Source organism: Leuciscus leuciscus, assembly GCF_965113295.1.
Source record: "Leuciscus leuciscus genome assembly, chromosome: 8".
NCBI classification, from domain to species: domain Eukaryota; kingdom Metazoa; phylum Chordata; class Actinopteri; order Cypriniformes; family Leuciscidae; genus Leuciscus; species Leuciscus leuciscus.
This window is the reverse complement of record NC_138732.1, coordinates 26,324,422-26,346,879: the sequence shown is the minus strand read 5'-3', so window position 1 is coordinate 26,346,879 and position 22,458 is coordinate 26,324,422. Positions and strand designations below refer to the sequence as shown.

The 22,458-nt window shown below is 38.5% G+C and overlaps 2 protein-coding genes and 1 long non-coding RNA gene across 4 annotated transcripts in view; 1 reads left to right on the top strand and 2 right to left on the bottom strand.

The window, feature by feature from the left end:
* LOC309504606 overlaps positions 1–22,458 on the bottom strand; it is a 384,924-nt gene that overhangs the window by 63,050 nt on the left and 299,416 nt on the right. The window lies entirely within an intron of this gene.
* nudt22 (nudix (nucleoside diphosphate linked moiety X)-type motif 22) lies at positions 158–3,910 on the top strand. 2 transcript variants are annotated; one of them, XM_082177763.1, is made up of 7 exons: positions 158–213; positions 319–601; positions 882–1,365; positions 2,476–2,589; positions 2,717–2,814; positions 2,900–2,993; positions 3,519–3,910. In XM_082177763.1, the coding sequence occupies exons 2-7, from the start codon at positions 516–518 to the stop codon at positions 3,618–3,620; spliced, it is 978 nt and encodes a 325-aa protein (XP_082033889.1). In that variant the 5' UTR covers positions 158–213; positions 319–515; the 3' UTR covers positions 3,621–3,910. The 2 variants fall into 2 exon arrangements, with proteins under 2 accessions (XP_082033889.1, XP_082033890.1); XM_082177764.1 differs by having other exon boundaries at positions 158–221.
* Positions 3,618–13,156, bottom strand: LOC309504570 (heterogeneous nuclear ribonucleoprotein U-like protein 1). The gene is made up of 14 exons (XM_082177729.1): positions 12,414–13,156; positions 12,238–12,334; positions 11,177–11,253; positions 10,929–11,068; positions 10,713–10,815; positions 10,405–10,517; positions 9,482–9,745; positions 9,239–9,361; positions 7,850–7,960; positions 7,587–7,755; positions 7,291–7,473; positions 5,025–5,092; positions 4,866–4,943; positions 3,618–4,785 (listed from the first exon to the last, which is right to left on the bottom strand). Exons 1-14 carry the CDS (start codon positions 12,961–12,963, stop codon positions 4,726–4,728), a joined length of 2,136 nt encoding a protein of 711 aa, XP_082033855.1. The 5' UTR covers positions 12,964–13,156; the 3' UTR covers positions 3,618–4,725.

Below are 22,458 nucleotides of genomic sequence, written 5' to 3'. Positions count from 1 at the left end.
TACTTTAGATATAGCTGGAGCATTTGAGTTTAAGTAAAATCGAGTATTTGAATGTCAGATAATATACAACGCACCCTGTACTTTGTTTAGGTTTCAGACAGTACTTTTTGTTAAATTGTTGTTGACCCAGGCTTTTATTTTGAAGTACAGCGCTTCCGGAAGTTGTTCAGTTAAGAGTCCTATTGCCTTTAGATAAGGAAGCAAGTTTTTTAGGTAAGGAAGTAAGTTTATCGTTTCTTAGGCATTAAATTGCATATTTCTGTCACATTTGTTTGCTGTTTTTAAACGTTTGTAAGGCTAACCCATCTGTTTTTATAGTTGAGACAGTACATGAAACGGGAACAGACAGACTTCGACACGAGGCATCCATCAGTTGATTCACAAACTCAAACTGTCTCAAAACATACAGCCTATCTGGATGTACACTGTTCAAAAAAAGCATGCCTAGGTAGGCACCTCAGTAAGAAGACACCCATGCTGAAAGTCCACTTAGGAGCAGTCTGAAAGGTTTTGTCATGGATCCAGAGGTGTCCCTCATGCTGCACTGTGATCCATTACAGGCTCTCGGAGAACATCAAACACACATAGAAATTTCAGACAGGTACAGTATCTTTCCATTTCATATATATATATAAGTTATATATTTGACGTGGCGTGCAGTGGTGTTATGAAATGAGGAAGCAAAGTCATCAGTTTTTAAAATGTGTATTGTCATATTACATTTTTTTTTTAAAGAAAAAAAATCTATTTTGTATCTTTACATTATCAATAAATGAAGCTATTAAATGTCCGCCATTTTTAAAGACCAAGGAGAGAGTTAAAAACACACTTTATACATTTGAGGCAAAAGCGTATTTGAATGTGCTACACTCCCACATTAGATTCAATCGGCAGAGTTTTCCTGAGATCGAGCAGCACATTGAAGCCGTGTGGAGTGACAGAGTGACCCAGGAACCATGGCTCTTCAACGGGGCTAAATTCAGATTGCATTCAGCGATGCTCACCGTCATGGAAAACGAACCAATGGGAGAACAGGCTGTCCAAAACAAAGGAGACCAATTAGAAAGTGGCGATACATCCTCGGACAGATTACCAAAACACGAGCTATCATGTGTCCTAAACTTACAGCTAGGCCTGACCTGTTATAGAGACTATCTAGGGACTAACTGGTCGCGCGAGGCGGCGAACCTGCAGAGTCACGGACGGAATGAACGCGCAGATCCGCAGGCGTTCCTCGCACAGCCGCTGGGCGTGGGCGCTGTCATGGCAACCGCTGATGGAGACGTGGTCCTGCTGAGGAGGAGCCAGAAAGTGGCCGAGGCTGCAGGACTGTTAGACATACCTGGAGGTCACCCCGAACCAAAGGTCAGACACATCATCAGGGTTTCATACATTATATCATCAGCTGTCTTGGCAATATACACAACTTTTAAATGCATCATTATGAATGAATATGAGGAGAGTTCTCTGCATGAAAGACATGCGACTGCAGATCAACGTGCTTCTGGATTTCTCTCTGATACGGTAGGAAATTAAATGTGGAGGATTTTATCCTTGACAAGATGATTGACAGGTCAGTTTACTGTGACAGGATGCGACAGAGAGCAACCGTTAAAGACGCAATTGTATGACGTGATAGTATGTCCCAAAGCTCGTCTACTCTTCTGCCACACACTCAAAAGTATGTACCTTTTTTTGATTTAATAAATGAAGAGTTCAGATGCAAAAGCCTCTAAGTGCCGTCTGAAATTTTCTTCTAGAATGATCATTTTTATCCAGCTTGTATATTTAAGTTCAGTAATTGCACTTAAATGGCAATGAAAATTACCTATTATAATTGTCATTTAAGTGAAATTACTGAAATGAAAGCTTGATAAAAATGAGTTCATCACAATAGGTATGTTCTGAACTCTTCAAATGCAATCTTGTTCAACATATGAGACTTCTTATATTAAATAATGGTTTAAATTAAATAATAATTGTTAAAAATATATATTTTGTAAGAATATTACATAGTTGTGCAAGGAGTCCAGTGTTATATTTGTGAAAACGCAATGAAACATGGCAAATTGTGCGGATATCATTTTTTGGCCAGGCTGTCATACAAAAGAAATTATAAACTCATGCAAAAACTAGAGAGAACCAATGAAATATTAATAGCTGATTATGTTGTAGTGTAGGTTTTTATTTTTATTATATAAATACTTTAACCAAAGTTAGTGTGTTGTTCTTTCTTTATATTTAAAATATATATTCTTTTAATAATCCTCATATTTTGATTGTTTAATCTAACTTGTAGGGTCATTAAAAACAAATATGCCCTTCAGACATCGCTTTTGGCCACTTCGGTGTATATACATTATGAACATAAGATACTGATAAGAATGTAACGCACTTTGGATAAAAGCGTCTGCCAAATGCATAAATGTAAATGTAAATAATGAAGAATATCTGAAATCTGTCGTGTGCGTGCAGATGGTGTGTCCGGAGGTCAGCGAGGAGGCCATATGTGTCGAGCTTCTGCAGGGTAAGGAGAGAGCCGTTGTTTCTGAGATCTTCTCCTCTGTGTGTGCAGAGATCAGTGATGAGGTGTGTATCTGCGGACTTCACATCGGATACACACTTCTTTAACCACATATTGGGAAATCGTGGCCGTTGATGCCACTATGCTGATCTCATCATCTTTCTTTGCTGTTGTTGTTCTTGCTCATTGCAGGTGAACGTTCCTGTCGGTTCTCTAAGCAAACCGCTGTTCATGGGAATTGCGCTGAACCACACCAGTGCAGGCCGACCCAGTGCAGAGTTTTACGTTAGGTAAACCCCATCCTAAATCATCTTAATCTGTACATGATGAGCTGTTCTTACAGAACTACACTGCTGTGTTTTTTACTCTGTGAAGGTGCACTTTGACGACGGAGGAAGTGAGAGACTTCTATAGACGTGGAGGTCCTGAAGCCCATGAGTCCACTGACATACTGTTTCTTAGTCGAGCGGTAAGCGTTTAAATAAATGCAGACAAGATGTTGGCTGCGTCCGAAATCGCACACTCTTTTGAGTAGGTACTTATTTTGAATAAATAATTACTTCATGAATGCTAAAAAAAAAAAGTATGTCCTAAATAGTATGAATGTAGTATGCTGTCATTGTCATGTGACCTAGCAGCATCAGTTATGTTGCTTCACTGCCATTCACAAATCCTCTCCCGTGTCCTCATGGGATAGTAAATTGTCTCATCATATGCTCACGGAATATGCTGGAAGTAGTAGGTCATCCGAGTACTTTTGCCTACTCTTTTATGAGTACATACTACTTTTGTCACCTACTATATAGTAGGAAAGTATGCGATTTCAGATGCAGACAGTTTTAACTTTTGTGCCGTTTATTTCATATTCACAGCTCTTTACATATGCAAGATGTCTTCAAGACAGTCATTAAAAACAGAATATTGGCATCTCAAAAGACATTCTGTGTATAAAGATGAAATTTGACATTTCTATGTCATTTTCCCTATTCTACAGAAAATGCTCCAATTAAACGATCGCTCCCCCCTGTGGTCAGAGATGTGTCCTTCAGCTAAAGGTGCAGTGCTCCTGTATCAGAGGGTGATGCCGGATTACTGATTTCATCAGATCACTTAAACTTTAATGATATATCAGGGAGAACATTGAGTTGTGTTGCATACAGTAGTGTATTGTATAAGAGACTTGTTTGAAAAATTGCAAAAACATACTATACAAATACATTTTGTATACTGGTGGATTATAAAGTTGTAGTCATTTTCATGATATTTATACATAAAAGTTCTTGTACTGAACACATATAAAGTATATTTTACAGAGATACCTATGAAATGTATTCTTTGTATTGAATAAACAGCTTTATAATAAATTAATAAAAGTTTAAAAACAAATGACTAAGACCTTTTAATTTGGTGCAATATTGCTATAACAGTTTGGGATTCACAGTGAAAGTCTTTTCAAAGAAGCTCAAGGGAACAAATATTATACTACGACAGAAATTGCACAGATTTAACTATTAAAACACTGGGAAGGCAAAACAAATGATTACAATTCTGAAACATATTCATTTTGTACTCATCCCACTATAAACGTTAGATGTATGAACCTGACGAGAACAGTTTTCACAATAAATATATTCCTTAAACAGTTTTACAGAGAATATTCCCTCACAAGCCACAATGAGCGAAATGTGACAATCGGAGGGAGAATCGCTGTAGATTTACACACATTTACAAAATGTTTTTGAATGGATGTTCAGTACAAATAAGTAAAGATGGATGTCAAGAAATAATTGTATTTTCTTTTTACAGTAAACTGTTACTGTTAATATCAATGAACAAATTAAACATGATTCATCTCATGATTTCTCAGTCATTAGAAAATAGATTAAAACAATATAAAAGTTGGAACATTTTGTAGATTAAAATCCCTTTTGAGCAGCTTTGACTTTACCATCACGTTCCACAGAAGTCACACAGGTTTCTAAAGACATGAAATCATTTTTTGATTAGCCACCCTTTAAAAACAAACTGCATTCCTGTACTCAAGCCAGCTCCTCATTAAGCAATGACCTTTCTTAATGAAATTACAGACAGACAGAGCCAATTACTGTTGTAAAGGTGAAGCACTGCTAATCAAAAAACATGCTGATTTGGAGTGTTTTTCCTGCTACACAAAAGTTTTGGGTTTATCAGAAACCCTTCAACTAACTTGAACATCCATAATAAATGCTACCATAACTCTGGTTTTGCTCAGGAAAGCTCCGCTGCAAGAAAAACAAAGATGTATTAAGTATATGCACATTTTGAATGTTATTTTGAATGTCAAACATGGTTGTTTTCTCACCTGCCCAGTGTACGGCCTGTAATACTTCCTGTATCTCTGAGGGTCACTGCTACATCCGAAGGCAGATGGACGGCGACTCTAAGAGAATAATCCACATCAGTCAGCATATAAACGTCCTGCAGATGTTGCTTTGAATATCTGACACACTGACAAACTTACATGTGCTTTCTGAGATGCACAGTGACTGGAGTGTTGATTGTGACAGCCGAATGGACCTCCCCTCCAGCCTTAGAAAATGAAAATCACACACGTTTAGAGCGGCGCAATCCTTTAAAAAAGAGATCACGAGTCTCCCATGATTCTGAACTAAACAAAATAATTTTTATTTTTATTTTTTAGAGGTTCTAACAAAATGTTAATAGCTGCAGTCTATTTTTTTTTTTAAATCATTAACTTGAATAAAATAAAATAAAAAGGTTTTTAATGAATAATTGAATGACTCATATAGACTTCACTTGTTTCATTACTGGATGAATCGCGTTTTTGAACAAATCACTTGAATGAACGATTGAATGACAAATACATTTTTTAAAAGTCACTTGTCGCCACCTACTGGTGTAACGATGTAATTAATGCAATTTTTATTTAAAGCCAAAAGGTGATTAATTTGAGCTACCATATACATCATCATTTATATTTGAAATATTAACTTTTATCCCAGTACTTCTGTGATAATTTGAATGATTGTAATGCAGAAACAATGATACTGTGTAGATACCTGACCTAAGCAAAATTCTGTTAAGGGGCCGTCCTACCTGACCCATGAGCCATGTAAACCATTTTCCATTGCCACACAGTCAAACCTGACACCCCAGTGCTCCCACTCCTTTAACTAGTACTAATGAAAATGTAATTCCTGATATCAGAAATAGACATTGTTACTAGAAAAAGTACATTCTTAATATCAAGAATTCACATTTTGAATAGTACAAATTTAATTATTGATATAAAAAATGCATCCTGTGAATGAATAAAAGCTAAAATGGCTTGCCATAGCATTTCACTGTGTTTTAAATGATAAAAGCAATACTTAATGGTTAATATTTACTGAGGGATGTGCATCCATATTGACCAGTAGCCTATATCCAGCCAATATAGCCTATAAAATCAATAGTCAATGTCAACACATTGCTTTCCATCTTGCTTTATTGCAGAGTTGTAACTAAACTGACTTGGAGACTAGATAAATCATTGTCTTGTTTTAAAAGTATGTGCGCCTACAATGAGGAGTGCCATCGCGCCCATATTGTACTGGTCCCCACAGATGTTTTGCAGGAAAGTGCGCGTTTCATTTCGTGCATGCGTATATGAACGCATGTTAACGTGGGACGTGGTTATCTTTTCCGAGCTGCAGTTTATAAACAAACACAGTTGCCCTTTGTCGTTTATCAAATAGTTGTATTTCACTCTCACTTTTTTTTTTCGTCAGGCACAAAGTCTCAGAACACAGCCCTGGAAGTGGCCGGCATTAGCAAGCAAGACACAGACAGACCAAAAGATGCATTGCCCAGCTGGGTTAGACAGACAGACAGACTAGAGAGAGATGCACATCAACTTAACTTTACTGTTCTTTGCTGACATCAAATTTGGAGAGGAGAGAACACAAGTCTTCCTGATTGCTGTTCGCGCAATTCACTCTAATGGTGTTTTTTTTCTCTCTTTTCGTGACCAGAAGTACAGTTACACCTTATTTTCTCATCGATGTTGTAAACTTTGACACGCTTTGACATGAGGGGGAGGCGGGCCTTGAGTAATTTGCGGGGTCCTACGCAACTTGCGTAGTCGTATAGGGCTGATCAGCTCTGGTGAAGCCTTTTCAAACCTATACATGACATCTAAGGATGTGCACGAGTACTCAGGTACTCTGACGTGACAGTGATGATCGATCATTAAACCGATGATCGCCGTGACTTTAATTATTATTTTTCTGATTGGTTATTGTCCTATTTTGGGCAGTACCCGAGGTGTGATTGGTTAGCGTAGGACAACACTTTGTCCAGACTGGTGAAATAAAGTGAAACAATGAATTTTAAAATTACAAAAGTTTTTTTTGCCTTTTTTGCCGATACAAGTTGTAATGTTACGTTTATGTTGTGGATATTTAGGATATCTGACTAATCTCCTATGTGTCATATAGAACGGGCATCAATTAACTGGTGTTCATTCACTCTTCAGCTTCACCTCATGCAGCTATTCCTTTTAGATGCTTCTTTTTCATGAACATTAATGCATTATTGATAATCTAGCAGTGTTATATTTCTAGTCATATTTTATTTTCATATTTTGATGGACATATTTTCCTGCCATTTTACTTGTCAACATTAATCTTCGTAACAGTGTTTTAATTAAAATATTTCCATTATCGCAATGAAGGACACACTCCTCTCAACAACGCAACAGCAGAAGTGAAATCATCTCTTCTTACCACAATGATGAATGAGGCGTTTTTGACTTCCTTGTCTGTGTTTCCTGCGTTTGGGAGGAGTGGGTAAGAGGCGGCGTGCTTCCTCTTTATAATGTGTTAAGAGCTTCAGGGCCTCGTCAGAGCCGAGCTCCACAAACGTCACCTCATCCAGATGCTCTCCCTGCTCTGGCAGTGTGAAGCTCACTGGAAGAGATGAAAACAAATCTTTCACAAGTGTGTAGCAAGTCCAAGACCAAGCTGTAACACGGAAATGTGTCTTGATACCGGTCATCAAGTAACCCAGGTTAAAGTCTGACCTTTGGCTTTGTGAAGAGACACTTCCTGAACTGCCATGCCCTCGTCCTGTTGGCGCTGTATGAGACGTCTCCTCCACACCTCGTCAGGTGGAAAAACCACCACCGCTCTTCGCTGGTAACCACGGAAACAGAGCATCTTGTGTCGCTGGGCAGATGGATAAATGTTGGCCTAGGAGATTAAAGTGAAAAAGAGAGAACACATGAATGAAAGGACAAGCAGATGAAGCTTTGGCCCACCGTACCATACACATATTCCTGATTACCTGATCAAGGATGTAGTTCCTCCGCTTGGTTGCAGCTATTTTGATCAGCTGACTGACACACTGAGTGGCCTGTTGCAGCATCAGGTCTCTGTGATTGGCTCCAGGAGGCTCCTATAGGAACGGAGAATGTGGATGGAAATATAACTGTACTCATGAACACTAAAGGAAGAATTACGATTTTATTCATTTCCAGGACTATGGGAACTTCGTACTAGTCTGTGTTGTTATTGTTAACTAAAACTATTAAAAATTGTTTAACTGAAAGCTGAAATAAATAACATAAATATTAGATAAAAAGGTAACACTTTAGATTTAGATAGCTGCAAGCAGCGATGACGGGCCCAAGCCCTGGCGCCACTACTGGATGGCTTTAAAACAACTGTGCACTGCAGGCAATATGCATTTTAACTGGGTAATTGTAAAAGAACTAAATCAAAATCGTTTGAATATTCCACATTTACTGGTGCAGAAAGACAAATTAAGGTATTTTAATATATTTTTAAAATGAAATCTGAGTGATTTCTGTTCCTTCATTGACAGCCAACGAAACTACCACTTTCAAGCCCCAGAAAGGTCGTAAAGACATAATTAAACTAAACCATGTGACTCCAGTGGTTTAACCTAAATTTTATGAAGTAACCCAAGTTTTATCAAGTGATTTGTTTGCGCAAAAAAACACAAAAAAACCCACTTTATTTACAAAATATTAATCTCTAACGCACGTTCACGAGAGCATCACGACACATGCGTGTTGAGTTGACGCGAAAGCAGACGTTGCCTGGCCCTGATGGCCGACGATTCCAACGTGTATGTAAAATTAACATTTTTGATTTATTCATTAAACTACTGACAATATTTCTTACAAATTTAAAATAAAAATATTGTCATGTAGAGCATTTATGCTCTACATGACGCTACATGAGCCGCTGCGGTTACATAAAACTACAACTTTGTGGTGTGTCCGAACAAAACTGTTGTGCTGGATGAAAGTGGTTACACAGAAGAAGAATCCCAAACTGGAGATGAAAGTTGAGCAGCTGCTGTGTTTGGTGTCTAAGTACAAACAGCCTTTTGATAAATGCAAACGTCACTACAAAAATCTTGATAGTAGGGAGTTGTTGCGGCAAGGAATAACAGATCAAATTGGAGTCAACAGTGATTTTCATCTTTCTTATTTTTGGCTATTTCTGCTTTTATATAAGAGCCAAGTGTCAAGGAGTGCATTAGCATTTTCATTCAGCACACTCAGAATGATCTGAACAGACAAATTGAACCAATTTTCGTGAAGAACATCAGTCTTGGTGAGAGCAAGTCTTATTTCTGACATGCACCAAAACACTGTGTGTCTGGATGATTTCCATTTCACATAATCTTGATAGATTTTCTTACCCTCATGCAGGTCAAAATGGAGACTGTACTCAGAAGACTGTAACGTTTCCTTGGGTTCTGGAGCATATGAGCCTGAGCCCAGTGGGTCTTACCAGAACCTGGCATACCAACCATCATCAGCACCTGACAGATGGAGAAAGAGGGTCACAAGACAGAATTTGATCTCATAATAACAATATTCATCCAGATGTTTGTTTATTTTATTTTTGGAAGGGTTTAACACACTTTTACAAATGTTCCTACCTCATATTCACTTTTAGATGTTGTCGGTAAAGTCGTGCGAGTCCGCTGACCAGGAGGAAGTATGACTAGTGTGCAGAAACCAGCAGGAAAAGGATGCCAGGGAGCATCTGGATCAAGATTCACCGAAACCGAACAGTTTTTGCAAAGTACGTGGGGATAGAGAGCTTGACCTCTAAGAGCAGAAGACGTCAGGTGAAACGCCACTCCAAGAGAACGCCCATTTTTGTGAAATGAAAGTGCCGCTTCTCCCGTCTCACTGATGAACTGGATAAGGAACAGATACAAATCGATAATAAACCTGAACTGAATTAACCCAAGAGCAATGTGATGTTGATCAAAAGAACATAGCATGAATAAGGTAAGCTAAGCTAGGCTGCATTCGTCACAGCGGCATTACAAAGGCTGTCCAATTTCAAAGGCTCCTTCCAATGCGTTCCACAAATGCGTCCTGGGCCGTGAACGAGTGGATCCTTCACAGCCTAGCCTATCCTATCCCAAGATTCATTGCACTCAAATGCCAGATTATTTTAAAATGCAAGTATTGTGTTTCAACTTATTCAAATATCTAATCACACAAACGTAAAAAAACAACAACTTCAAAGCAATTCAAATGTTGACTGATACTGGTTGTGTATCAGTGATAGACTGATAGATCAGTGACTGGTTGACTGATAGACTGGTTGTGAACCCTGTATTGTTTTCAGACTGTTTAATATAACTTTCAAAAAAGTCTAGTACAAACGTTACTGTCGTTCGTCATCAGCAGAAGTCACAGTTTCTAGATGACAAGAACAATCCTCCGTAGACTAGACCGTCCCATTTAACAACACTCGCTTCGACCTTCATAGACTAAGGATGCAGCCTCTGAATTGGGACACAGCTATACTATAACCTACTTCTGTACAAATAACTTTGAAACTTACTGCATAGCAACCGATGACATCTCCTTCTGTGAAGGGCTCACCAAATGCCTCTTCCTTTCCTCCAGTTACTATCCTCCCCCGTCCATCAAAACCATACGACAGCTCCACCTCTCCTGAGAGAACAAGAAAAATCTGATAAAAAAATTATTTCATATGATTCATTTTTATAGCTGTGTTAAGTTTTAATCTATAACAGGATCCTTAGCACTGCACATTTGTATACTTCCCAACCAAAATTTCCATAATCTTTATAACTGTCAAAACCTTTTAGGACGGTAATGCAACTTATTTTATAATGTCATTTTCACCTAATTGAAGGCTTGTGTTGTCCACAGACCAGCCCACTCTGAGCACATGTGGATCAGGGTCGTCGCTCGTGTCTATTGCAGGTGCTGACAGTTGCTTCACAAACTGGAGACCCAAAAGAGGAATTATTCACCAATATGAAAATGACGGTGCCATTTAACTAATTACTTTTGTTGGTAAACGACAATGTAACATTTACATGATTCACAAGTTCACACCTTGGCTTCGAATCCGACCTTCCCATGACAAAATCCATGGGTCATCCTGCACCCTGACCACAGAAGAGGGAATCTCTCCCAGAAGAGCGGCTGACCGCTGCTTCCATCAGAATCCACCTCAAAATGCAGGTCACAGTTATCTGTGAAACAGACACACTGCTCTTGAGGACAGATTTTTATTAAGCTTTCATCTTGATTCAAATGACTTGTTCAATATCTGAGCATGGACTGGATCTTGATGAATTTACCGGAATCCAGTCGAACATCCTCAAAATCTAATTCAGCTTCTTCCTCAGGCTCCGGCAGCAGTTCTGGAGTCTTAGCTCTGAAGACAAACAAGTCAGGGGGAAAAAGTCAGAAATGCTCAGACAGTTTTGTAAAGTCTGATGAATAATACATAAAGAGCGGTAAGATGGCTCTTTACTGGGGTAAGAAGCCCACTGGATAAACTTTTACAGAATGTATAAATGACTACTATTACAATAATACTATTTATATATATTTTTAAAGTGCCATTAAGATAAAATAATAAAAAATTATTTAAACTTTATTTTATGGAGTCCAAACCCTGGTGCGCACCAGACCTGAAACGAACTCTAGTGCAGTTCGAATGAAATATGAACGCAACACGGACCAAAGACTTGGGAAATGGGACACTTGAGATGAATACTCAAGTATGCTAGTTTTTTCTAGTCAAAATGATGAGATGTTGCCCATCATAGTTCAGTTCGGGCATTAGAACCGCATCTCCTCACAGCAGATCTTCATTATGTGTGTGACGGAGGGATTCCTGCCGCTGTTCCGACTCCTTTACACATCCTATAAGCTCTTCACGAGTTCTCAGCTGGTCAAAACACTATCATATGTAGGCTTCGCACATTTATCCCAGCGCACACAGCATTGTTTTGGATGTTCGGTAAGTTCCGTCTCAAAATATACGACATAAAAACCGACCAATCAGGTTGTGAGCGAATCCCTATGCCTTTAGCTTCGGTATTAAAATGCCAATGTGAACGCTAAGCGGACCAGGACTAAATGCTTTTTTTTGGGGGGGTCCAGACCAAACGAACCGAAATACAAGTGTGAACACACCCTTATGGGTTTGGAAGGACATGAGGGTGCATAATTCAGGACCGATTTTTTTTATTTTGGGGTGAACTATCCCTTTAATGAAAGCAAAGATGTTTGAAAATGTACATTTAATTCATGGAAATACTGAATATTTGTGTATGCATAACATGACATGCACCATGTTCTTTGAAGTACCTCAGAGTATCAGTCATAATACTATTGTTATCAATATCAATACCTGTTGTAATGAACGTCCTCTTTGAACTCATAATAATCTCTCCCTCTCCTCAGCTCCGTGTTTTCCTCTAGGCTGTAGTCCACTGTCTCAGCTCCACCTGACAGCCACAAAAATATAATTTTATTATACGATCAGCTAAAAAAACACTTCTTTAATTGTGCTCTAAGGCGACTTACACTGGTCGTGCTCCTGTGGTATTTCTGGCTGTGGTGAAATGGCCAAGACTGATGATGTGCATCCTGACACTGCATCCTCTTCTTCTGTAGCAGCGGTTGCCAAGGCGACAGGATGTACAGACTGTGGATTCATCTGTTGTCTGTCGTCTCTGGATGTAACGGCCTCTGGTGTCCTAACGGACAGCGGCTCTGCGATGGCTCTTGGGGCAGTGCATGAGCAGAGCTGATGTGGGTCAGTCTGTGTACTTTGATCAGCGTAAGCATTCATGCTCTTGCTAGTAGAACTAGTGCATACTGGAGACTGCGTCCTAACACACGGCTCGCGCTCCAGAGAGTGAGGCATCGGCGGCTGTTCTGCAGGCTCTGTACTCGTCGCTTCACAAAAATGTCCCCCCTCATCTCCACTTTTGATAGGTTCAACACCGGCTTCAATGGCAGAAATGAGCCGCACCACCAGCTCGGCCTTTAGGCCCTTCGGGTCGAGACCTCGCTCCGATAACATGGCCCGCAACTCGGCCACTTTCAGCTTTTTGACTTCCGCCAGCAACATTTGGAACAAGACCTGTCAACTCCACATTAAATCTAAAAAGTTAACACACGCAGTATCTTTTCATGTAGTAAATAAAGGTCAGTTAGTCCGCACCCTCTTAACTTTTGGGGAATTTTCTCACCCTACTTACTACCAAAACACACGACCCGCTGTAGAGGATTCAAGAGAGTGAACCGGGGGCTGATTGGCTACCGCGAGGGAGCTGATAGTTGATTGGTTAACAGCAGTGACGCAGTTTGACTCTTTTGAGCGAATCGGGTCTTTAGAACAAGCTGTTTAACCCCTTCAGACCTGAATTATGTTTTAAGTTTCTGAAAAATATAAAATGACATTTTCCGAGCTCATGAGGCTTCTATAAATGAGACCAAATAAAAAAAATGTTTGGCTTTAATTGTAATTTTTTTGGTCCATTTCAATGGACGTCAGGTCAAAACAGGTGTACTTCACAAAAATGTACCAACATAAAATTAAATAAAATAAAAAACATAAAAACTGTTAGTATATACTTAAAGCTTTTTCTCAAAGGTCAAAAACTTTTCAACAGTATACCATTTCAACTTTAATTTGGAGGTTTTTGTTTTACAGATTGCACATTGTTTGTAACAAACTAAATATCTTAGAATCAATCAATATGGTCATGTTAGAGTCATTTTCTTTGCGCATCTTTCTTTTTTTTTAGATCAAAACTTGAACATTACAACATTTCAACTTTAATTGTAAGGTTTTTGCTTTATAGACATTTGTTTATTCATAACAAAATAAACCTAGGAATCAATCAATGCATTCACGTTAGAGTAATTTCCTGTGTGCATCTTTGAAACAATTTCTCTGTTAACGATTTTCTTGTATTTCTACAGTACATTACTGGCAACATGGTTGCCCTGCATGATGCATGTATTTTGATTTCCAGTAACTGTGCTGTAATTCACTTTACAGTACACAAGATCAGTACTGTAATCTACCAAATAGTACTTTACTGTATTTGTACTGTATTTCGTCATTTGTTCTGCTTTTGCTGTAATTAATTATACGGTATTGTACTGTAATATCTATATTGATACATTACTGCTATTATTATAATTTTCAAAATAATTACTAATAATGATAATATTATATCATAATAATATAATATGTAGTTATTAGGAAAATATAGGCTATAGTAGGAAATAATACTATGGAAGTCAATGGCTACTGTCAACTGTCTAGTTACCGACATTCTTTAAAATATCTTCTTTTGTGTTCAGCAGAATAGAGAAACTCATACAGATTTAGAACAGCATGAGGATGAGTAAGTGATGACAAATATCATTTTTGGGTGTACTATACCTATAAAGGGATAGTTCACCCCAAAAAATTTAAATTAGCCCATGATTTACTCACCCTCAAGCCATCCTAGGTGTATATGACATTCTTCTATCAGACGAATACAATCAGAGTTATATTATCATTATCATCGAATGATAATATCATCGAATATATCATCGAAGCTAGTCATTTTACTTTATAAAGTTTTAAGTGGATATTTTTCTTACATCTCCATCTTCCTCATCACCTCACATAAAGTCAACATCTGAGATATTTCCATCAGCTATATGTTCAAGCACTTCAAGAACTATATATTCTGCATATGAAAAAGTTTCAAAAATGTATCGGTACTGATATAGATTTTTTATATAAGAAATTTCAATCAGCATTACTGGACTTCAGTTACTGGAATGTGATTTCAGTAACAGGCTTTTGAACCCACTGTCCATTCTAATGGACAGACACATTTGAAAAAAATCCTGATTTAAAACGTGCAATTCTACAATCGATTTTTAACTTTAATTAATAAGTTCAATCTTTCTATTTTACATACAAACTATGAAATACTGGCAAACATATCAAAAAATTTAAATAAAACTATAGAAAATGTTGCTTGCTTCTGTGTTTGGAGTGAAGTGCTGCCATGCTTCTCTTCAATGTAGTGTTTTTTTTTATAATTACTACATGCAGAGCTTTACTGCCATTTGATTGGATGACAAGCGTACAATCTAATGGACTGCAGGCTTTAAACTAGGTGAAATGCTCCAGAAGTAAAAAAAAAAAAGGGGTTGACATGTGATGTCCATTGCAATGGACGTTGGGTCCGAAAGGGTTAAAAGAACCAATTAAAAACGTTTTAATCGCCCATTTGTAAGCACAAAATGACACTAATTGTAACATAGACAAAGGAACGTTTTTGGACCGTATGACCAAAACTGATACTTTTCAGGAAATTGAAAAAACACTTTATTTTTTAAAAATAATTAAACACAATGTTCACTGTAAAAAATAATTCCGTAAAAAAACGGATAATGTACTGGCAGAAAATTACCAGGACATTTTCCGTTAAATTACGGACAGTTCCTTCACCTCTAAAACGGAAAATTCTGTATATTAACAGTACATTCTCTGTATTATTAACGGATAATCCTTATACAGAAATTTCTATATTTATAGAAATTTTATAGCATATATTTGAATGGCAAATAATCCAAGAACGATATATACAAATTGAACATGGTTTATTTTTGTACAAATTTTCATGTAAACATTCTTAAATACATTCAATGGGTATATATATATATATATATATATATATATATATATATATATATATATATATATATATATATATATATATATATATGACAAATGAAACCATGTACAAAGCACCATTAAAAAGTGTTTGTATTGTGGAATAAGTTTTTAGACATTAAACAAACAAAAGACAGAATTAAAAAAAGAAAACATGAGAAGGTACTTGCACAATATTGGTGTTGCACCAAATAGCTCACAAAATTCTTTGAAAAAAACTTAATAAACTGTGAAAGTCAAGATTCAAAACATTTTCAAATGCAATACAATACAGAAACAAACAAACAAAAACAAATGGAATACGAATACAGGTCTGCTGCTTTTATCATTAAAAATAGCTTTATACAGTCAATAGTAGAGTGAAATGTTAGTGTTGATGCCATTTTTCTGTAAGAGTAACACCATATTCCTTTAAGGATTAGTTCACCCAAAAATTAATTGTCATCAATTACTCACGCTCATGTTGTTCCACACGACCACACCCCACAAGACTTCCATTCGTTTCTGGTCATTCCTAGGATATCTAAGTCTAAGAGGGAGGGCGTTTTCATATTTAGCTCCTAAACTCTGGAATGGCCTTCCTGATGTTGTTCGAGGCTCAGACTCGCTGTCCCAGTTTAAAACTAGATTAAAGACGCATCTCTTTAAGTCAAGTCAAGTTTATTTGTATAGCGCTTTTCACAATACAGATTGTATCAAAGCAGCTTCACAGTATTAAATTAAAATAATACAACAAAGTTTGTTTCAAGAGGAATTTATTGATTGATAAAATTAAATTAAATATCCCCAAAATATCCCCAACTGAGCAAGCCAAAGGCAACAGTGGCAAGGAACCGAAAAACTCCATCAAGTGACCTAATGGTGTCCTAAAACTCCATCAGGTGACCTAATGGAGAAAAAAAACCTTGGGAGAACCCAGGCTCAGTCGGGGGCCAGTTCTCCTCTGGCATTTATGAGCTAGAGGCCGGATTGTAGTTTGAACTGTAGGATTATATGAATGCCTGGCTGAAGAGATGCGACTTTAATCTAGTTTTAAACTGGGAGAGCGAGTCTGAGCAACGAACAGTATCAGGAAGACTATCCAGAGTTTTGGAGCCAAATGTGAAAATGCTCTCCCTCCTTTGGTGGTTCTGGATATCCTAGGTATGACCAAAAGCCTTGAATTTAGTGATCTTAAAGAGCGCGATGGATTATAGGGCGATAGAAGATCCGTTAAATAGACTGGAGCTAAGCCGTTTAGGGCTTTATAAGTCAGTAGCAATACCTTGTAATTAATACGGAACTTTATAGGTAACCAATGCAGTGATGATAAAATCGGTGTTATATGATCATATTTTCTTGATCTCGTAAGAACTCTAGCGGCGGCATTTTGGACTAACTGTAGCTTGTTTATTGAGGATGCAGGACAACCAGCTAATAAAGCATTACAGTAATCCAGTCTCGAGGTCATGAATGCATGAACTAACTTTTCTGCATCAGAAACTGATAGCATATTACGTAGCTTAGCAATGTTTCTAAGGTGGAAAAAGGCTGTTTTTGTAACATATGAAATATGATTTTCAAAAGACAGGTTGCAATCGAGTATAACACTCAGGTCTTTTACTGTAGAGGATAAAGTAACAGGACATCCTATGATGTTAAAGTTGTATTGTGCGAGGTTTTGTGGGCGGTTTTTTTAACCGATAAGTATTACCTCTGTCTTGTCTGGATTTAATAAAAGAAAATTACGTGTCATCCAATCTTTTATATCTTTAACACACTCTGTCAATTTGGAAAATTTAGCGTTTTCATCCGGCCGTGATGAAATATATATTTGAGTGTCATCAGCATAACAATGGAAACTAATTCCATGTTTCCTTATAATATTTCCAAGTGGCATCATATATATTGAAAATAACAGAGGGCCTAACACAGATCCCTGCGGCACTCCATAGTTTACTGGAGTTATGGTCGATTTTTCTCCATTTAAATAGACAAAATGGTAGCGGTCAGATAGGTATGATTTGAACCAGCTTAGTGCTTGTCCTTGAACACCAGTATAATTTTGTAGTCGATTTAAGAGTAATGTGTGATCTATAGTATCGAACGCAGCACTAAGATCAAGTAAAACTAGTATTGAGATACAGCCTTGGTCAGAAGCTAAAAGTAAATCATTTGTGATTTTAACGAGCGCAGTTTCAGTGCTATGATGCGGTCTGAATCCATAGATATCATTTTGTTGCAAGAAAGAGCCCAGTTGAGCGGACACCACTTTTTCTAATATTTTAGACATAAATGGAAGATTTGAAATGGGTCTATAATTTGCTAGATTATTATGATCTAATTGTGGTTTCTTAATGAGAGGTTTTATAACTGCCAGTTTAAATGTTCTTAGAACATGACCTAAAGATAAAGACGAATTAATAATATTGAGGAGAGGCTCTTCCACTACAGGTAACACTTCTTTCAGTAGTTTAGTTGGTATAGGATCTAATAAACATGTTGTTGTTTTAGATGAAGTGATACGTTTATTTGACTCTTTTTGTTCTATAGTTGTAAAGCACTGTAATTGTTCTTGCGGGGTGATAATTGAAGCTGAATTATAATGCGCAATTGAAGATTGAACGTTTACAATTGTGGTTCTGATGCTTTCTATTTTCTCAGTGAAGAAGTTCATGAAATCATTACTACTGAACTGTAACGGCATATTTTGTTCGGGTGACGTCTGTTTATTTGTTAGTCTAGCCACGGTGTTAAATAAAAACCTTGGATTGTTTTGCTTGTTTTCTTTTAGTTTGCGGAGGTGCTCAGCCCTGGCCGCTTTTAGGGCCTTTTTATAACGTGACATACTGTCTTTCCACGCGATTCTAAAGACCTCTAAATTAGTTTGTTTCCATTTACGCTCTAAAATACGGGTTTCTCTCTTTAAAACATGCATAGCATTATTGTACCATGGTGCTTTATTTTTCTCTCTGACCTTTTTTAATTTAATAGGTGCAACCACATCCAATGTTCTAGAGAGAATGGTGCTCATAGTGCTAGTTAGTTCTTCTAGTTCATCTGTTTGTTTGGGTTCAGGCAGCAGCTGAGACAGATTAGATAAGCAATTTGAGAAATTATCTATGGTGGATGGGAGGATTGTTCTGCCTGGTTGATAACGCGACGCCGCATGACAAATTACAGCAGTACGTAATATGCAAGTTACCATGTAGTGATCAGTGACTTCATCACTTTGTGGAATGATATCTATATCGGTTGGATCGGTTCCATATGATATAATTAAATCGAGTGTATGATTAAGACGATGTGTTGGTCCGGTGACGTTTTGCTTGACCCCAAATGAATTTAATAAATCTGTAAACGCAGCTCCTAACGCATCATTTGGATTATCTACGTGTATGTTAAAATCTCCAACAATTAATGCTTTATCGACATTGACTAATAGGTCTGAGAGAAAATCTGAAAACTCTTTTAGGAAATCAGCGTAAGGCCCTGGCGGTCTATATACGGTAGCCAAGGCTAGAGATAATAGGGATATTTTTCTAACATCTAAGAGCGCAACATTTAGTACAAGTACTTCAAATGAAATAAACGTATAACCCGTTTTCTGAGTAACATTGAGAATATCTCTATAAATGGTTGCAACACCGCCGCCACGACCAATCAGACGGGGCTCATGCTTATAACAGTATCCAGGAGGAGTAGACTCATTAATACCGAAATAATCATTTGATTTAAGCCAGGTTTCAGTAAGGCAAAGTACATCGAAGCTATTATCTGTGACTATTTCATTTACAATAACTGCCTTAGGTGTGAGTGATCTAATGTTTAGAAGACCTAGCTTTAGAAATAGTTTTTGTTTACTAATAGCAACATTTTCTGTTTTAATAACAATTAGATTTTTCCTAGATCCTGCAGTAGATTTATTATTTGATCTCACTAAACGAGGAATAGACACGGTTTCTATACAATGTTCTACACTAGTATTTATATCAGTTAAATTGGTGCAGCAGAGACTATGATTTGGACTTTTGGTTACTAGTCAAAGGGTATTTAACATTTTGGAGATGTTATCCGACAGAAGATCCGCTCCGAATCTGCTTGGGTGTAAGCCATCAGCACGGAAAAGCCTAGGACGCTCCCAAAACAGATTCCAATTATTTACAAAGAGCAGTTTCTGCTCATTGCACCATGACATTAACCATTCATTTAGCGCAAATAATCTGCTGAACTTTTCATGCCTTAATCGGTACGTGGGAAGCGGTCCTGACACAATGATCGTCGTTTCAGGCGATGTGCTGCGTACCGTATCGATTAGATTCCTGAAGTCTTTCTTCAGAATCTCTGTCTGGCGCAGCCTGATGTCGTTCACTCCCGTGTGCAGGACCACAGTTCCGACGCGCTCGTCACCGTTCAGAATCTCGGGAACGCGAGCAGCGATTTCAGAAACACGAGCACCAGGAAAGCAGTGACTGTGCACCTTACTTTTACCTAACGTAGCGTGTACGTGCCAAACGATGGAATCGCCGATGATCACAGCATCGCGTTCTGTTTCGCGTAGAGGGGAGAAGCGGTTTTGTGTGGATAACTCGAAAACCGGGAGGGTCGGAGAAAGTCTTGGTCTAAACCTGACTCGCGTCTTCCGCTGTGGAACCACCCAGGCTTCGTGGTGGCGTGTTGGAGCCGGAGTGAACGAGACCATGGCTGATCGCGACCGATGCTGAGGAACGCACGAAGTAGACGCGGTCGGAGTAAGCGGGTTAGTAACGTTAAACACTGATTTGTGTGCATCGGCTCGTGATGTTTCAAGAGCCAAACACCGGTCTCTCAGCTCGGCCTGTCTCAATAAAAGGTCGTGGATCTGTTTCTCAACAGCTTCCAGCTCAGACTGCAGTGCGTGCAGCTCAAATGTGTCCTCACCTGCACCAAAAGGTAGACTACTTACATCTGATATATTCGCCATTTTAACAGATGGACAGTGAGTTAGCAACGAAGCTACCAGTGATGCTATCAATATTAATACTAATTTATGACTGAAGTCTTGGATATAATCCGTTTTTTTTTTTTTTTTTTTTTTTTTTGTGGTAGGGGTGTAGAGTAGACGCATGATAGGCGAAAAAAAAATGTTTGTTTGTAAGTGAGTGTGGAGAAGACGCGTTCAGCCGTGATCCACGGACGTAACCTTTAAGAGTATGCAGCGTTGGATCACTAATAGGCTTGAGACGCGTCTGCTCAACAGTCCGCGTTGTAACTATGAGGTTTGAGCAGTAGTGCTTCTCAGTGAGGAAAAGTAGAAAATGTTTGTTGTAAGTGAGTTTAAAGAGAAAAATCCAGAATTATAAATCAAATCGATGGAGCTCCAAAAACAACAACGCGTTCAGACGCGACGCATGATAATAACAGGACAAGACATTACTCACCGTGTTTGTTGAGTGTTTCTTACTCACCTGAGCTTTTATGAAGTCAAAGGCGCGAGCGCGCGCGCGAAAAAAATAAATAAATAAATAGCTGAGCGCACGGGTGGCACGTTAACAGGCTAGCGAATTACTAGCGTGTTGTGCTAGTAGTAACGGAAGCTAGCGATGTCAGGTTAATCTGAGATGTTGGGTAAGCTGTTATTAGTAGTAGTATAAACAACTAGAAATTGTAGTAAATGATGGTTCAAAACAAGGAAATACGAGGCTAAGACGGAGCTTACAGCACCGAAGCAAACACACTCACAGCAGGCAGCGAGGCAGACAGGAGCAATCGATAATCAAAGCAGTGTTTTCAGCCAAGCCTTTAGCCAAGCATTCACATAATACTTGCCTTTTATACTACAGTTGAATCAGATCGAATGCATTAATATTATGAACAGCAGCTATGCTAATTATTTCCCATCTGCTTTTCTGTTGTTATCTCAGGACGCTAACACCTGTGAAGAGACGACTCGACGCCTGTGAAGAGACGACCTGACGCCTGTGAAGAGACGACTCAATGCTGGCGATATGTTATGCCCTAAATTAATACATGATTAACTAACTGTATTTTTCTATGTACATTTCTGAAATGCACTTTCTGTAAAGCCGCTTTGAAACAATATGTATTGTGAAAAACGCTATACAAATACATTTGAATTGAATTGAATCCTACCACCTGCCCTCTAGACCCCATCCCCTCACACCTTCTACAAGCCATCTCTCCCACACTTCTACCAGCACTCACACACATCAACTCATCCCTCCATACTGGCATTTTCCCTACTGCATTCAATGCTGCTTTCATTTCCAAAATCTGCTTTCAGTTCTCATTCTCCTGGATCTGTCTGCTGAGCTCTTCCTCTCATTTCAACCAGATGATCCCACCGTAGCTCCACGGATCTCAAGCTATCTGGCGGACATCTCTGCATGGATGAAGGAACATCACCTGCAGCTCAACCTGGCAAAGACTTAGCTTCTCGTCCTCGCTGTCAATCCGTCTCTACAGCACGACTTCACTATCCAGCTAGATTCATCATCAATCACCCCATCAAGGTCGGTCAGAAATCTTGGAGTAATATTGGATGACCAGCTGACCTTCACAGACCACATTTCAAAGACAGCTCGATCATGCAGGTTTGCACTGCACAACATCAGGAAGATCAGGCCTTTCCTAACTGAGCATGCAGCACAACTTCTCGTCCAGGCCCTGGTCATATCTAGGCTTGATTACTGCAATGCTCTTCTGGCTGGACTTCCATCATGTGCAACTAAACCTCTACAAATGATGCAGCTCGTCTTGTCTTCAACGAGCCAAAAAGGGCCCAGGTCACTCCTCTGTTCATCTCTCTGCACTGGCTACCACTCGCTGCTTGCATCAAGTTCAAGGCATTGACGCTTGCTTACAGATTTAGCACAGGCTCAGCTCCCCCCTACTTTC

Bases quoted from the DNA above. Each gene is read 5' to 3' on its own strand.
- nudt22 (XM_082177763.1), top strand. From the start codon at position 516: ATGGATCCAGAGGTGTCCCTCATGCTGCACTGTGATCCATTACAGGCT. The intron at 1,366-2,475 runs GTCAGACACATC...GTGTGCGTGCAG, and splicing joins GAGGTCACCCCGAACCAAAG to ATGGTGTGTCCGGAGGTCAG. The intron at 2,815-2,899 runs GTAAACCCCATC...TACTCTGTGAAG, and splicing joins AGTGCAGAGTTTTACGTTAG to GTGCACTTTGACGACGGAGG.
- LOC309504570 (XM_082177729.1), bottom strand. From the start codon at position 12,963: ATGTTGCTGGCGGAAGTCAAAAAGCTGAAAGTGGCCGAGTTGCGGGCC. The intron at 12,335-12,413 runs GTAAGTCGCCTT...TGTGGCTGTCAG, and splicing joins ACCACAGGAGCACGACCAGT to GTGGAGCTGAGACAGTGGAC. The intron at 9,746-10,404 runs GTAAGTTTCAAA...TTCCTTATCCAG, and splicing joins ATGTCATCGGTTGCTATGCA to TTCATCAGTGAGACGGGAGA.